Raw genomic sequence first — 18,721 nt, 5'->3', positions numbered from 1 at the left:
CAATGTCGGAATATACCCTCAAGGTGTTTGCTTACAAAGGTTTTTTTTTGTTTTGGGTACCTTCTCACATAAATTTTTTTAAAAGGTGTTTAGTGACAACAAATTTTTTTTAAAAGGTGTTTTTTGGCAAATTTCCCTAATTTTAAAAACAGCAAAAAAAAATATAAAATAAAAAATAGCAGCTAACCACCCCACCGTGCATCACCTTGCCAACCAGCCAAGCACCACCCTCCAACCTGACCCACCAGCCTCTAGACCGACCACCAGTCAACCCACCAACCACCCACTAGACCACCAACCATCCGCCCACCACCACACCTTGAACTCTTACCATTGAACCACCAAATCGAAACTCTTAACCACCGAACACACAACCTGAACCACCGACCCACAACCAGAAAGTCAAAACCCTCACCTTCGTACCCACGACCCGAACGACCAAACTAACGTCGAATCCACGAAAAATCCCCACAAGGCAGCGCAATGATGTAGTAGGCGTGGGTGGTGCGGCGTCGCGGTTTGGCGAATTAAGTGATGAATTGGCGTCATGGACTGGTCAGTGGTGCAGTGATAGGGTGGTGGTTACCTAATTGTCCGCCATGGTGGCTTCTTTCATTCTTCATTAGATAATTTCCGAGCAAATGCTCAATTTTAGGGCTTTTTTACTTCAATCTATTTTCAGTTTAATTCGGTAAACAAATCATTTTAGTTCAATTGTTTAGTTATTGTAAAAATGTCCTTAAAGTGAAGTTTAAATTACTCTCAAAAATTAAACATGATTGCTAAATACAACCTTATTTTACTTCAACGCAACCCTGCTGAATACCTATAAGACCCCTTTAACTTTTTTCCCCAAATTCTCTGTCAGTTACTTATTCAAGCCTTTGTTTTCTAGTGAATCGATTAACTCAACTCTTCTTCTTGCTCTTTTTTATTTTAGAATTTCAATGTCACTTTGCCTTATTTTTATAGGGAGTACAGTTTCTGAAGCAGTTAGAAATTATTGACCATCTTTTTTTCTCTTCATCTTAGAGCACCAACATTGGTAACGCTTTCTAAAATTGCTCTCCAACCATATTTTTATTTTCTCTCTCTTCAAGAGCATCCCAAGCACACCTTTCAAAAGACGCTAACAATGGTTTGCTCTCCAAAATAAGCTCTCTAATTTATTAATTAATTTAATTTTCCTATTTTTCATAAATAAAATGCCAGAGAAATAATAAAACATATGACACATGTCATGTTTGTGTTCCAAGAGCATGCTCTCCCATTGTTCTTGTTCAAGAGCATTGTTATAGGTGCTCTCCATGGAGAATAACCGGAGAGCAATCGAAGAGCACCATTGTTGAAGTAGAGTGCGTTCTCCAACTTCTCTCTCCTTGGAGAGCTGCTTGAAGAGCATGTAGGAGAGCACCAATGTTAGTGCTCTTACTTACCCCCGAAACAAAAGTCGCCATTGAAGTTGATAGGAATACATAATGATAGATTGTTCGATTATATATAGTAGTACATTGCAATTTTATCAAGGACTATAACAAAGAAAAGACAAATTTCATAGCAAATTTGGAAGGAGTTAGAATCTATAAATTGAGTCATTTCATATAGTTGGGCTGAAGCATATGGGTAATCTTCATATAGGTGGGAGGAATTAGAATGTTTTTTACTTCACGTAACTTGACTGAAATATCATATATTGTTTCTATTTATTGGAATGAAGTCTTCTATGTTGTTTCATTTATTGGATATTGATGCCTGCTATTTAGTTTGCTCCCAATCCAGCAAGTTGGTTCGCCTTTCATTTATTTAGTTATCATCATAGATTACAGAAAACTTTGAAGAAGCAAGAGGAGTTGCTTGCCTGAATAATTACATGGACGGTAGACGGACAAGACTCACAACAGTACATGTGTATTTACTCAAGTTTAAAGTTCAGTTTGGAAAAAGAAATTTAGTAGAAAAGTAAATCAGCAAACCATCCATTTTAGACTGTAAGCGGGTATTTTTCTTCAGAAAATAAAGCGGGAGGAAAAAAAAGTAAGAGTGGAGGTTTCTCCTAAATATTTACAAATGATGGAAATAAGGGCTACGTTAAGAAAAGTATTGAAAATTTAGGTTTAAATGCACATTTATTAACTTATATTGACAAATCTTGGTGGGCCAAGCACAAGCCCACACAAGGAGAACAATAGACCACACATAGGCCCAACGGGGTTCCATCCGAAAATCATATGGTGTTAGGTGGAGTAACCCATTGACTTATATGTTGGTCATTCTATACTCATCCTTTCGATGTGGGACACATGTGGAGTACTCTCCTTAACACTCCCCCTCACATGTGTGCCACCTTTAATATGCAAGATGGATAGGTCAACAAGCCCCTCCTTGGGGCGCCCCTACTTGGGACAAATAACTCTGTTGGGCTACATGCTCCAAACAGACAACAACACCTTCCATCTGCAATCAATAGGCCGTTGGGTTCCACCTTACATTTGATGGGCCACTTTCCATGGGCCAGGATCGTTAGCTCTGATACCATGACAAACCTTGGTGGGCCAAGCAAAAGCCCATACAAGGAGAACAATGACCACACATAAGCCCAACGGGGTTCCATCCTAAAACCATATGGTGATAGGTGGAGTAACCATTGACTTATATGTTGGTCATTCTATACTCATCCTTTCAATGTGGGACACATGTGGATGTGGAGTACTCTCCTTAACATATATTCATGATTAATAATATTTTTTTTCTTTTTTTTTATACAATCATTAAATGGGGGAGGGGGGGGGTTGAGAGGGAAAATTGGGAGGGAAAAATAGATAGCTGGGGATTGCTTTAGTAATAGTTAATGATTTTCCCCTTTATTTTAATTTTTTTTGAAATAATGTAATATTCCTTTCACTAACGGAATATACCTTGTATATGTAACAATTGGGAGCTTGATATGAATTTGAGTATATATGTGGGAATTTTAAACTTAGTGGTATACTAGTGGGATTTGATAAATTCTCAGGTATACCAATGGAAATTTTCCATGATTATTTTTGAGCTGATATGTTTTTTTTTTTTTTTTTAAAAAAAAAGGGGAAATTGAGCTGGTATGCTCATACACTTATAATTCTATTTCATTTAATAATCAATCCTTTGAATATATTTAAAATTTTTATTTTATGTTTATGGAAGATTAATTTTTTTATATTGTCAATATTGCATTGATTGTACTCCGTAGTGAATTTGACATATTATGATCAATTTTCTTTAAAATAAAATATTGCTTAATTTGCATTGATATTTATTGATATTTATGTTGACTTTTTTTAAAATAATAATAAAAATGCTAAGGGTAGAAATGTAATAGTGTAGATACCTAAATTTCTCCCTCCATAAAGGCCAAGGATATAACTATACCACATTGCAATCGGTCCAATTCTAAAGAGCAACTACCTCAAACAATACCATACAATCTCGATTTGCAAATCCAGAGCTCCTTTTCTTGCTTAAAAAGCACCCTTTAAAATACGTTTTAATTTCAAAATAATTTTAACTTATTTTTAGATATTTTTCTAGAGTTTTTTCAGAATTTTTCTAAGCACTTTTGCAATTTTTCCAAGTTTCCGGTAATTTAATTAATTTTGCGATAATTATTTAAATTATTAAAACAGCTCCGAAAATTATGAAGATTTAACACAATGCACAATATTTTACATGGAATTTTTACATATTTGTTTCATAATTTTTCACTTTGTGGATAAATATTTATGAATTTCTTAAGCAAAACGCGCAACCAAGCAAAACGGAGTGTTCCGGAAGCTTCCGGAACCTTCCAAGATCATGGCTTGCTACCCAAGCATTTCCACATTCATTACTTTGCTTGCTATGCACGTATCTTGACTTGAACACTCACAAAATCATTTTCTACCAAAAATAAAACACAAAAAATGCAAGAAATAAAACAATTTTTGGCAACACTTTGGGCGAAATTTCGCCCACTTTGGGCGCGATTTCGCCCACTTTGGGCGCTATTTAGCCCACCTCATGTGATCCTACGTGAGAGAGGCTTATAAATAGGATGTTTTGACTTTCGTTTTAGACAATTCGGAGTTGTAACAAAGTCTCGACGGATTTTTCTCTAAAAACACTACGAAAAAACTACAATTTCAATTCTCTTTCGAAAAATCTTCTAAAATTCTTCCAAATTTTAAACACATTCACACATATTCAAATACATTCAATTCAAGAGATTTAGGCATTCAAGGCGTTCGTTCAAGGATTATTTCGACCGCGCTTCGTTGGTATAATCTATGAGGCCTTAAAACTCATAGAACTCATCCCTTTCTTCTCTCTTCTTTTCAATTTTTCATTATTTTTGTTTATCTCTTTTAAATCACCATTAATCATGTAATATGGATCAATAAAATTATTCGACATCAATTAATATGTAAATAAAATTTTCTTTTTCTTATTTTCAAATTCAATTTCAATATTATTATCATTACTAACTTTTTTTCTTTGTTTTCCTTGCGTAAATAGCGATTTGCAAGGCGATTCGATTTCAATTCTAACTTTTGCTTTTGTTTTGTCTTATCTTAGTTAGCGATTTGAGGTAAGTCTTCTTCTTCTTCCCTCATGTATATTCTTGTTCTTGTACATACTTTTCAACCACCATTATGTTTGCTAATCAAAGACCGGTTAATTGCTTGTCACGTCTAATAAGATATATAATTATGGACAATTGGTTTAGGATCCTTGAATCTCGACCTAATTCAAAGCGACAACAATTAATAGTCTTTACTTGCATTATTCAACTCGCCTAGTAATTACTAAGGATTAATACGGACATACGTGTTGTTCAATGTTACAAATGGTGAATTTGCAATGAGACCTAGTAGAGGTCGCAAGATGCGGGGGGGGGTGTGTTGTGCACTACTTCGCCCTTACCCTCGTCCCCTAATCCAGACTTGGTTCCTGACCAGACATGGAGTCCTTCGCCTTGCATGCACTGTGCGGGCAAGGCTTAAACCGGGTTCCGCAGCTTCCCGAAAGAAGTGCGGTGACGACTTCCTCTATTCAATTTCGAGTTTCTACGACCCTCAATGCCAGCATACTCACACTATGCAAAATAGCAAGAATTCAATTATTCGCAATACGGTGTCTCACCGAGACTGTACCCGCGGGGCAGAGGGACCGGATCCAGTCCGGCCCGGTGACGCCCCATGGCCGTACAGTTTTTTGGCGACTTCACTGGGGAGTTCTTTGGGGTTTTAAACCCTAGAGAGCAAGTAGATGAATCTCGAAAAGTCTCGCGAATTCACCAAATTAATATTGAATATGTGGTGCTAGGCATCTTACATTACTGTTGAGGTGATTTTGCATTTTACCAGCAAGTCAACCGCCCAATATTGTTCTTAGTTCGGTAGGGGACTGCCCCTCTGGTTACTGATTATATAGATAACCTCGCTAACGTAAAAATGGCTCCTAAGCAATCAAAGTTAATCAAGAAGATGGAATTGACAGGCTTGTCGCGTACCTATCAAAAATACCTATTAAGACTAACTATGTAGCTAGTGGTAACAGGGTCGAATCCACGAAGAAGCAACAAGTATCGATTAATTGAGTACAAGCATCCAAACTAGTAAAAGATCCCATGATTTGTGATTATATTAAGCTAAGACTAATAAGAACAATTAATTAGAGGATTAAACTATATGACTAAAGAATCTAGGGCTATGGTTCACTATAGCAGTAATTAGCAATAATTCGGCATCAACAATTCATAACAAGGCACAATCAAAACAGGCTCAAAGTTCTCTCGAATCGAATGAACCATAGTTTTACTCCTAACTGTATCTCTCGATCTAGGATAGTCTCGTTCTACCTATTGACGTAGATCTTGTGCTAAGTCTCAATCGCTAAATCTAGAGACTCGTGACTATTCAAATTAATCAATTAAGTCGGGCCCTGCAAAATTGATTAACATGAAGAACAATCTAATAGGAATTTGATTAATTCCCAAGTCAAGAATTGAATCAAACCAAATACATGCCAATCATATTGCTATAGATCCCCAATCGCCCTAGAAATAAAACTACTCAAGCATGATTGAAATAAACATAATAATAGCAATTGGGGAAAACATGATTAAAAGCATAAATAAAATAAAAGCAATAATAAAAGAGGTTAAAAGAAGAATAATTACCAAAAGCGCCAAAGGAATTGAAGAACGAATGCTTAACTTTATTGAATTTCCAATTGTATTGAAAAACTATAAGACTAGGGTTCTTGAGAGAAAACTAGAATTAAACTCTAAAATTATTTGATGGAAATAAAAGATGATTACAAATTAGGAAATCTCTCTTTAAATACTGCTAAACTCCTCTAAGATAGATAAGCTTCCCAATTACAATCATGTCCCTCAATTATAAAGCCAACTAGAAGTCGACTTAAAAGATAGAAATCGAGCTCTGATCCGATCGGATTGGCTCCACCCGGGACAGTTTCACTGGTCCGTCTTCTGAAGGCCATATCTCGAGCTCTGGTGGTTCAAATCAGGCATATGACCTATCAAATCGAAGCTCTCAAAGTCTAGTTTCCAATGCAGTTAAAATCGCACCAATCCGACATCGGAAACATGACTTATGGACAAAAGACTGAGCATGTGTCATAATCGATGCTCCACAACGATCATTCCTTGTGTCGCTCCACTTCTAGCTCCTTGCTACTCCTCCTAAAGCTCCGTAATGCTCGTAAATAAGTCCCAAAATCACTCCAAATCAATGGAAGCGACCTAAAACTCATTCAAACACTAGACAAACAACATTAGTAGCAAAGAGGGCCTTAAGAAGGCCAAAAACCATTCAATATAGCAAGAGAATGACAAAAACCATATATCAATACAATACATCAGGAACATAAGGAAAATAACTTCTTGTGGAATAAATCTGAAGTATAAAACAAACAAAATTGGAAGAGAAACGAACACCTTCCATTAAAAAGGGATAAGTATCAGACTACCATTGTATTACAAGGAAGGATGATTACCTCCATGTTCACACAAATGGGATGAAAAACGAACAGCCTAATGATCCATAATTGGATGAACTACGCTACGCTAGACTGTGGCTAAAGGAACTAAATGCGAAGTAAAGAGATGTGTTGTTGTTGTTGTTGTTGTTCATTCCACTGTACCGATGCATCTATTTATAGGCCTCCAAAGGTAAGATCGTGGGTGGAAGTTACTTCATCTAACGGTTTCTTGCCGCTTCTTTTCACATTTCAAACACTCGTAATTTCCCTCCAAGTCTCTATGTCGCTTGATTCTTCGTGGGCCTACTTTTGGGCTAACTCCTAATGGGCCATCCTTATTATAATTCCCTTCTAACGCTGTCGTCGTGTCACCAGATTGAAGCCATACCAAGAACGCCATGTATCACTTGTTCATTCCTTCTGCCTTATTCATCACTAGTTGCCTATCATTGGTCAAACTCCTTGATTAAATCAACGAAGTCAAACTATGTATTTTTGATCCGTAACAAATTGCCCTCTTAATTTGCAAGGGCGATATCACTTGTGTCCTTGCGAATTAACATTCCTCAACGCTAGAAACTCAAGTTTGTTCATTTTCATGCTTTTGATATAAGAGTGGCTTTATATTAACATGAATATAATTTTGTAGCCATCTTATGTTTGCACGAGAAATGATAATTGTAGACACCTAAAAATGTCTCCCCAAATTGAATAGCCGATGAGGAAAAGTACGATACTTCGAAATAGAGGTCGACTTCGAAAGTTGCGACAAAATCCATAAACCAAACACATTTACACCACATCCATTTGCACAAGACAAATTAAAGTTGAGTTTGAAATCATACACCGAGAGCATAATATTAGGCGGAAATTATTATTTTCTATTTTTAGGCTTTTCTCTTTATTTTTAGGAATTTTTATAATATTTTACGTAGGTCATTTTTCTAATTTTTCTGAGTCCGCCAGTATTTTTAGATTATTTTTCTGATTTTTCTTTGATTTTCTATGATTTTTACAAGTTTTATAAAATGATTTTCGAAAACAAATAAATTCAGGTTTCCAGAAAATACAAGAACGGTCCGGAATATTCTAGAAGATTAAAACTTGATCTCCAAGCAAGCTACAAATGGATAAATTGGATAAAGGATATTTCCAGATTCGTAGATTAGATTTAGAAAGGGCGGATAAAAATACCCGAACGAAAAGATAGGCAAAAGAAGAAATTGAGTACCGATCGCTGACGTGGCAAGCCACGTCAGCCACAACCGTATATACGGTCCATGGGACCATATATACGGTAGTGATTACCGTATATACGGTTATATCCCGTATATCTTTTTCGTTTTTTTGTCTATCTTTCCTTCTAAACGCCTATAAATACATGCTCTCGGTGCCTATTCGATGAAAGAATAATCAACTAATTCTCTTGTGTTTAACACAATTAAAAACTCTCTCAAATCTCTCTCCACACAAACCACTCACAAAACACAAATCGCTTGCAACATTCAAGGCTCTCTAGTCCGTCGCAACCTTCGGAATCGCTTCTTGCGAATCCTGCTACAAAATTCTGAGGCTATTCAATCCAACTCTCTCTCTCTTTCTTTTTACTTAATCTTTAAACACTTTTATTTTATTTCTCTTTTTAATTTCAATCATGTAAACATATTCGTTTGATATCGTTTTCGCTTTTCATAATTGATTCAATTGTGATTGTCAATGCTAACAATTTCTTTTGTTGTGATTAGCGACTCAATTGGAAGCAAAGCTTTGATACACTAACTTTTGTTTTATTTTGTGTTGATAGCGGTCTAAGGTGAGGTTGATTTATATATTTGAGTTGTCTATCGTTGCATATTGATCATCATCATATATGTATTATTGTTTATGCATGAGAAACTTTTTGATTGCTTAAACAAGACCGAAAATTGTTTGAATCACATTAAATTCAGATTAATCATGGACGAACGGATTTTAAGCACCTTATTAATTTGATTAATTTGAAGTGATCACAACAATTAGGCTAGGTAGTAATATGTGCATGATAGAAACTCACTTTACTAGCAATTTTAGGTTAGAGGGATCCTTAAGGACAATATTGCTAAGTTGTTTGTATCCAATGAATATGATTTAATGGAATTACAATGAGACCGATTAGAGGCCGCTACATGCGGGCGGATTGGGTCAAAGATTCAGTCCGTACCATGTCCCCGAACCCACGACTTGGTTACTGGATTAGACAGTGGGGCCATTAACTTGGCACCAATGTTTCGGGCGTCCGTGATTAACCTGTATAGGCACAGTGGCGATTCCCCACTCGACAACACTCCCCCAACGCGCTCACGTGCGGGATTCGTGGCTCAAGCCCACGAAGACACATATACGTGGACTCGGGCCCCGAGAGGGACCCGAATTGAGGTCTACAAAATGGCGACTCTGCTGGGGATGATCACCGTTAGGTGAAGTGGACAGACTTGAAAGTCTCGTAATTCCATCATTATTTTCATTGGATTGTACATATTGCATGTGACCCTCCGAATAGGGTCACGCCTTAGGCTCCTTGGTCTCAATATGGGCATGTTCTATGCTCGAGACTTCCTTAAGGGGGGATACTACCTTGGTTGCATGTGGTTAATGGATCACATGGCTAAGGCAAGTCCTATCCCCCCCATGCCGCGTGTGCACGTGTTAATGGATGCGTGTACATAAGAGGTAACTTGACCATACATCGCTAATGGCTAGTGGTGAAATCTGGATCAAGCTCTACTTTTAGGCGTGGTACCCTCTTTGACCTAACCTTGACCGACCATAGTTGACTTGTCATCATATTGTATATGTGTTGTATGGGCCCTAGCCATCGTATAGTTCTTCACATTCATAGTCACTTTCATGTAGTCCATGGTCATCTTTTAGTCCACATCATATAACTCTAATCACTTAGGACACATGTGCATATCATAAATTCCCATATCATTCGGTGCCCTTTCCAAAAAAAAAAAACAAAAAAAAAACAAAAAAAAGGCAAAAAAAAAAGTCTAGATTTTCAAAAACGGAAAGGCACCTTACATTCATCATACATGCATTCTAGGAAAGATGACCATGAAATTAGGACATGCATTTGCATCTGCATTCTCTAATGACCAAGGAAGTTCACTAAGAGTCTAATTCTTTCTGAAATAGGTGAAGTCGTCGATATAGCCCTTACTCGGCCCTAAGAACCGTCCGCTTGAGTCCCAAGCCCAATCCATTCTTCCAAGCCCAATTCCTCCTTCCAAGACCAGGCCATCCTCCCAAGCCCAATCTAACCTTCCAAATCCAATCCATCATTCTAAACCCATCACCTTAACACCACAAAATGGCCTCCATAGAAGAAAAGTTCCAAAAACTTAGCGACCGAGTTCAAGAGCTAGCCGAGGCCATACAAGGACTCCAATCTAAGATTAACGACAGAGAAATGACCTCGAGCTCTTCCTTGGCTAAGCTAGTTGAAAAGGCGATCCAAAAATCCATTGACCCCACCTTCTACCAAGACCCACCTACACTTGACCCCAATCTTTCTTCCAAACTACCAAAGAACTTTTCAGCCGAAGACATACCCAAGTTCAAGCCAACCGATGACCCTCGATTCCATCTCAAGGGATTTAAGACCATGATGTCACTCAAAGGAATTGACCCCACCCGTTTTCCTATGGTCTTTCCCCTCTCTTTGGAGCCAATATGCCAGAAGTGGTTCTTTTCGCTTCCCGAGAAAGACACGGTTACTTGGGAAGAGATCGCCCATGCATTCATGACACGATACAAGGGTAACATTCAGAGTCAAACTTCATTTCGAGAGCTCGAGATCCTCATGCAAGAAGAGAAAAAAGGATTCACCGCTTATCTATCTAGATGGAGAGGAGTTGCTGCCACACTAGTCTCCGCTCCCACTGAAGAAGAGATGGTCAAGACCTTCATTTATGGCCTTCAACCGAAGTACAAAGATTATCTAAAGTACCGAGGCCTCACCACATTCACGAAAGTTTATGACATTGGAATAGCCATAGGGGATGATCTTCTTAAGGAGACTACCAAAGGGTCAAATTGAGTCAGTTAGAGTTCTAGCTTTAGGATTGAGTCGGAGAGTCCCTCCGCCTAGACCATATGTCATGTCTTTTCTTCATTTAGAGTCTATGTCATTAGGATTAGGAATAATTTTTGCAATCAGCCTGATGTAATAAATTCAGTTAAAATCAATAAAGTTTCATTTTTCATTCTTTTTTCTAACCTCCATATAGTTTGTACTACTAACTTTAATGGAACCAAACTAACTACAAGAGTGGATTTCAGAATCAAATTAATTAATGGACATTGCCAAGAGAGGCCATCTTTCTCAAACTCCACAAAGAAATCATTCCTTTCCCACCACCTGTATTCATTCAATCCCTTGCAACCCTTCGAGCCATAAACACTTTCAATAAGCCTATTTTTTCTTTCATCACCCATATCTACCTAACCCTTGGGAATTCAAATGGTGCATAGGAAGAGACATGTGCAAAAAAAAAAAAAGAGATCAAATTCAAAATTCAAAGTGCAAATTAAAGTTCAATTCAAAGTGCAAGATCAACTCAGAATTCAAATGCAAGATCAAAAGCAAAAGTCAAAAAAGCACACTGCGCACCATGGGGGGCTACATTGGGAATTTTGGGCCTTTTCCCTTTCTTTCTTAACCCTTAACCATAGCCTCACAGTACATCCACAAAAGCCCTCTCACACGAGGCATTGTCCAAACAATCATCAAGAACTACGACGGTCTGATTCCAAAAGGATACGTAGGAAGCCTCTTCTCGAGGTCCGACCCAATACCCAATAACATTCTGAAGTCCACTCTTCTAGTTGGTTCGGCTCCCTTAAAGTTGGTAGTACAAATTCATAGTGTAGCACCTAACATAGACTCGAGCTTGAACCAGCATAATGTAGCCAACCACATCGATTCCCCATCAACTCACCTCTAGTCACAAATTCTAACCTTTTCTTTTCTTGAACCTTTAGCCGATTCTTTCACACACCTTGAGGGACTCTCTTCAACTCATCTTTAAGCTAGCACATCGTAATAGTTTCCATGCTTTGCAGCAATTTCAGTGAATCCTCCTTGAAGCATCGCATCGAAACATCTAGCTTTCCCCTTGCTCTCTCCTCATGCGGCGTTCAGGTCAAGTCACCAACTCTGGCAACTCCAAATCACATCCCAATACCTCAGCCTTTAACATTACCACCACCAAAACCTAAGCCGAAACCCATGATTCCACAAGTTTACCTCACCTTGCCTTAAGCCATCAACTCTTGCTCATGACATAAGTCCCAACCTCGACCAAGCTGGGGGCTCACCCATTAAACCTACCATCAGCACCACAAATTTAACCTTTCTTATACACCTAAACCCTATGGATTGGGGGGCTCACTCGCGATCACAAGCATCTTTCGAATGAGGGCTTGAGACGACTTCATCTCACACTTTTAAAACATCTTAACATTAGTGTATTTCCTTGGTCATTTCATGCATTAGATCTAAGGATAGATTTGCATTACACATGCACACACTTCACAAGCACCATCATGCATTCATCATCATGCATACGCATCATTACACACATGCATTGCAGAAACATATTACACACATTACACATTGAACATTGCACCGCCTCTACACGAGGCTAGGGCCCATGTTATTTGAGCTGTCAGACCACTTATATGGCATTCGTCTCTACATGCAATTGCCCCATACATGCCTATACGGCATTCATCGCTATACGCGATTGTTGCTATACGCAACCGCTCCTTTACACACATACACGCCTATACGGCATTCATCGCTATACGCGATTGTTGCTATACGCAACCGCTCCTTTGCACACATACATGCCTATACGGCATTCATCGCTATACGCGATTGTTGCTATACGCAACCACTCATTACATACTCATACATGCCTATACGGCGTTCATCGCTATACGCGATTGTTGCTATACGCAACATTCTCCCCCACAACAATTAGACCGTTGTGTATGACCTTAGACCTACAACAATTAGACCGTTGTGGATGATCCTAGACTACAACAATTAGACCGTTGTGGATGATCCTAGACCACAACAATTAGACCGTTGTGGATGATCCTAGACCACAACAATTAGACCGTTGTGGATGACCTTAGCCTACAACAATTAGACCGTTGTAGATGACCTTAACCTACAACAATTAGACCGTTGTGGATAACCTTCGTAGATGACCTTAGCCTATAACAATTAGACCGTTATAGATGACCTTAACCTACAACAATTAGACCGTTGTGGATAACCTTCGTAGATGACCTTAGCCTACAACAATTAGACCGTTGTAGATGACCTTAACCTACAACAATTTGACCATTGTAGATGACCTTAACCTACAACAATTTGACCGTTCTACATGACCTTAACCTACTACAATTAGACCATTGTAGATGACCTCCAGCCCACGACAATTTGGCCGTTGTGGACGACCCTCTTTCAATTTTATCCCACAAAAACCCTGACCGTAAGGAAAGGTTTCATATCATCAATTCTCCCTGAAAAGCCAAGGTCAGCCATAGGGGAGGCATCTGCATCGTTACTCACATCACCTCTTCCTGAAAAGCATCAGCCGTAGGGAAAGGTTTCACATCATCAATTCTCCCCGAAAAGCCAAGGTTAGCCGTAGGGGAGGCATCTTCATCACCACTTACATCATTTCTCCTGAAAAGCCAAGGTCAGCTGTAAGGAGAAAATCGCCCAAGGATCCAAGCGCTTCCGAGGGAATACAGCCGCATGGGGCGCGGTAACAGGTAAAACTAACCGTTGTTTTGCAGGTACCGGCGAAAAGGGTAACTCAAGATCGTAGAACGTCTTGAGCTATCCTCCGTCCTGAATTGAATACTTTGACTTTACGAGAACAAGCTTCTCTCCAGACTTAGTCAAAGTGGGGGCTTCTGTAGACACCTAAAAATGTCTCCCCAAATTGAATAGCCGATGAGGGAAAGTACGATACTTCGAAATAGAGGTCGACTTCGAAAGTTGCGACAAAATCCATAAACCAAACACATTTACACCACATCCATTTGCACAAGACGAATTAAAGTTGAGTTTGAAATCATACACCGAGAGCATAATATTAGGCGAAAATTATTATTTTCTATTTTTAGGCTTTTTTCTTTATTTTTAGGAATTTTTATAATATTTTACGTAGGTCATTTTTCTAATTTTTCTCAGTCCGCCAGTATTTTTAGATTATTTTTCTGATTTTTCTTTGATTTTCTATGATTTTTACAAGTTTTATAAAATGATTTTCGAAAACAAATAAATTCGGGTTTCGAGAAAATACAAGAACGATCCGGAATATTCTAGAAGATTAAAACTTGATCTCCAAGCAAGCTACAAATGGATAAATGGATAAATTGGATAAAGCATATTTCCAGATTCGTAGATTAGATTTAGAAAGGACAGATAAAAATACCCGAACGAAAAGATAGGCAAAAGAAGAAATTGAGTACGGATCACTGACGTGGCAAGACACGTTAGCCACAACCGTATATACGGTCCATGGGACCGTATATACGGTAGTGATGGCCGTATATACGGTCCTTTGGACCGTATATACGGTTATATCCCGTATATCTTTTTCGTTTTTTTGTCTATCTTTCCTTCTAAACGCCTATAAATACATGCTCTCGGTGCCTATTCGATGAATGAATAATCAACTAATTCTCTTGTGTTTAACACAATTAAAAACTCTCTCGAATCTCTCTCCACACAAACCACTCACAAAACACACATCGCTAGCAACATTCAAGGCTCTCGAGTCCGTCGCAACCTTCGGAATCGCTTCTTTGCGAATCCTGGTACAAAATTCTGAGGCTATTCAATCCAACTCTCTCTCTCTTTCTTTTTACTTAATGTTTAAACACTTTTATTTTATTTCACTTTTTAATTTCAATCATGTAAACATATTCGTTTGATATTGTTTTCGCTTTTCATAATTGATTTAATTGTGATTGTCAATGCTAACAGTTTCTTTTGTTGTGATTAGCGACTCAATTGGAAGCAAAGCTTTGATACACTAACTTTTGTTTTCTTTTGTGTTGATAGCGGTCTAAGGTGAGGTTGATTCATATATTTGAGTTGTCTATCGTTGCATATTGATCATCATCATATATGTATTATTGTTTATGCATGAGAAACTTTTTGATTGCTTAAACAAGACCGGAAATTGTTTGAATCACATTAAATTCAGATTAATCATGGATGAACGGATTTTAAGCACCTTATTAATTTGATTAATTTGAAGTGATCACAACAATTAGGCTAGGTAGTAATATGTGCATGATAGAAACTCACTTTACTAGCAATTTTAGGTTAGAGGGATCCTTAAGGACAATATTGCTAAGTTGTTTCTATCCAATGAATATGATTGAATGGAATTACAATGAGACCGAGTAGAGGCCTCTACATGCAGGCGGATTGGGTCAAAGATTCAGTCCGTACCATGTCCCCGAACCCACGACTTGGTTACTAGATCAGACAATGGGGCCATTAACTTGGCACCAATGTTTCGGGCGTCCGTGATTAACCTGTATAGGCACGGTGGCGATTCCCCACTCGACAACACTCCCCCAACGCACTCACATGCGGGATTCGTGGCTCAAGCCCACGAAGACACATATACGTGGACCCGGGCCCCGAGAGGGACCCGAATCGAGGTCTACAATAATAGGACTTACAAATGGGATAATGTTCAAGTAAATTGACACGGTTTCCGAGAATTACATTTACCTTTAATTTGGAAAATTACTCGGGAACCAAATTCATAAATTGACCCACTATCCCACGAAAGTCATCATTACTGACCAGTCATTAGTGAATAATGATGACGCCAATATTAAGATTGAAGTGTCTTATGGTTAGACACTATTCATCAATTAATGATTTTGTACTGATGTTATGCCAAAAATAAAGAAAAATGCTCTATATTTATTTTAAGCAAAATATTTTCATTATGAATAAAAATTCAGAAATATACTTGTAACATTGCTAAGCAATGTTTTTCGGCAAGATTGTACAATAATTCTGAATTTTTAAACTAGATTAGATACACAATTCTAACATTTAGGGGAATTAGAGAACTAAGACCATGTTAGAATCATGTTTTTGATCTATCATGTTCGCGAGTGAAGCAAGTCAATTGCTGGATTCTCCATAATTGTCAGAATCAATCTCGTGCTCCTCATCACTCTGAACACGAGCAATTCGCCTTCCTAATCTTGCAGGAACAGATCCCGCTGACGGAGAAGGTGACTTTGATGAAGAAGAAGAAGAAGAAGAAGAAGATGATGATGAAATGATGGGAACAGGGACCGGCTCCCGGGAAGTAGATGCTGGATCAACTTTTGGACGCTTGCAAGGGCCGACCCACCCTTCCTTTCCTTCCTTTTTACTCTCGTCATTGTCCCTCTTTCGTCTTTCCATCTCGAGCCGTATTGCAACCTCCCTCCTCTGCCTTGCCACTTCATTCTCTCTTTTTTCCTTCCGAAATGTTGCCTCATCTGCACGTTGTTCCTTACTGGTGTAGGGTTGGTCACGTCCCTGCCTCCAGTACTTGAACCACTTGAACTCAAACGCCACAGGTGCCTTCTTTGCCTTCTCCACCTGCCTAATCCCGACACCATCGAGAACCTGGCGGGAGATCTCGTGATTAAAGAGAGTAAAGCCTTCTTGGCGTCGGGCTTTTCCAGCACCCATTGTTCGAATTCCATCGGTGTTGGCGTATTAGGACAATTCTTCTAGTGAAAGAAAAGACTGAAGAGTTTTTAGAGAGAGAGATAGTGAGAAAAATTGAGATGAAAAGATGTCTGTATGACATGTTGTATTTACAGGCTTGGTGGTGGGGATCTAGTAACTTCCGTGTGATTACGTCACCCTTTAAGTGCCTCTTGACCCTTCAACTTCTATTGAGAAGTTTTCAAAAACTACCCCCGTGACAGCCACATTAGAAGCTTTCGCCCTTTTTGGTTCCACATTCTTTAATGCACCAACTTCTTGTATTAGAGCAACTCCAATGGATCATTTAAGGTCCTAGCTTGCAAATATTAGAAAGTTGGAGCTAGTTGCTTGCTTGTTGGAGTGAAAATCATGTTGTTGCTTGGGAAAGCCAAGTAGCTCCACAAAGCTACTTGCTTTGTTCTACTTTTGTGGCCCCCACTTTTCACTTTCCACTTTTCATTTGTTGTAACTTTTCATTGGGACCTACAAAAACTATAAGTGGTTGTAGCTTTCTATTGGAAGGGGTTGTAGCTTGAAAATGTTGTAGTTTGAAAATCTGATGTGGCACACAAAACTACAAGTGGTTGTAGTTTGCCATTGTAGTTGCTCTTACTTGCTCCTAGTAATTTTGTTACATGAATTTGGCCCCCTTCGTTAATTCATTATTTGTCAAAAGCCTCTAGGTCAGGATGTTTTAACCGTAGATTTTGATGGCTTTCCCAAATACTTGGGGTGTACTGCCGTAGGAACTTGCCATTCAATGCCCTTGGAAACATTTCACCGTCTAGCTCCTGTAGGAGATAGGCGTTCCCTGACATAAATCTGTCCACCCTAAATGGCCCTTCCCACTTAGATGACCACTTACCAAAGATTTGATCCTTATAACCGTGCTCTGGCAACTTCATCTTCCATACCAAATCCCCTTCCAAGAAAACCTTGCGTTTGACTTTCTTGTTATAAGATTTGGCTACTTGCTTTTTCTGGGCTTTGATACTTTCTAATGCAAGGAAACGTTCTTCTTCTACATCCATTAGTTCAATCGCCATCGCCTCACTGTAGTCTTCAGGCGTTAGGTCCATCTGCGTAGCCACTCTAACGGACTTGGCGCTTAGCTTTGCTGGTCATACTGGCTCATGCCCATGAACTAATTGATAAGGAGTTGTCCCTGTTGCATCTCTTTTAGTGGTCCTGTAAGCCCATGTCGCATAATGTAGAAGAGTATGCCAATCTCGTGGGTTATTGTCCACCATCTTTGATATCCCTTTCACTATTATCTTATTTGTAGCCTCTGTTTGCCCATTAGCTTGCGCGAAGTAAGGCGTTGTATGTACCTTCAGGATATTAAATTCTTTGAGATATTCATCGAACTCTTCTCTTGTAAACATTGACGCCTAGTCGACGGTGATAGTTTCTGGAATTCCAAACCGTGTAAAAATCCTTTCTTCCAGGAACAAATTCACTGCCCTCGCATTATACCTCTAGAAAGCTTGAACTTCGATCCACTTTGTAAAATAGTCAGTGGTGACTAGGATATACTCATGGTGTCCTGATGAGGGTGGTTGTATGACTCCAATTGCATCAATGGCCCAACCCCTGAAAGGCCATGGCTTAATTGTCGGATGAAACCCAATTGATGGAGCTCTGCTGATTGGCTTAAATCTCTGGCATTTTTTGCACCCTTTAGCATATTGCAAGCAATCTCCTTTGATTGAAGGCCAAAAGAACCCCATTCTATGAATGAGCCATCGCATCTTGAGCCCTTATTGGTGCGATCCACAAATACCATGATGAACTTCTGCTAAAATGGTCAAAATCTTTTTACTGCTTACACACCTTAGCAAAAGTCCTTGTGGATCCTTTCGATACAACTTATTCACTAGAAGGAAATATTTT

General features: G+C 38.8%; 1 protein-coding gene across 1 annotated transcript; it reads right to left on the bottom strand.

Annotated features, from left to right (window-relative positions):
* Nucleotides 1–17,490: 17,490 nt before the first annotated feature.
* Nucleotides 17,491–17,907, bottom strand: LOC104883321 (uncharacterized). Its single transcript, XM_010667816.2, has one exon. The coding sequence runs from the start codon at nt 17,905–17,907 to the stop codon at nt 17,491–17,493; it is 417 nt and encodes a 138-aa protein (XP_010666118.2).
* Between the last annotated feature and the right edge of the window lie 814 nt (nt 17,908–18,721).

Source organism: Beta vulgaris, chromosome 9 (genome assembly GCF_026745355.1).
Source record: "Beta vulgaris subsp. vulgaris cultivar EL10 chromosome 9, EL10.2, whole genome shotgun sequence".
In the NCBI taxonomy this organism is placed as follows: domain Eukaryota; kingdom Viridiplantae; phylum Streptophyta; class Magnoliopsida; order Caryophyllales; family Amaranthaceae; genus Beta; species Beta vulgaris.
This window is presented reverse-complemented; position numbering and strand designations above follow the sequence as displayed.

Excerpts from the sequence above, each read along its gene's own strand:
- LOC104883321 (XM_010667816.2), bottom strand. The coding sequence starts at position 17,907 with ATGGACCTAACGCCTGAAGACTACAGTGAGGCGATGGCGATTGAACTA.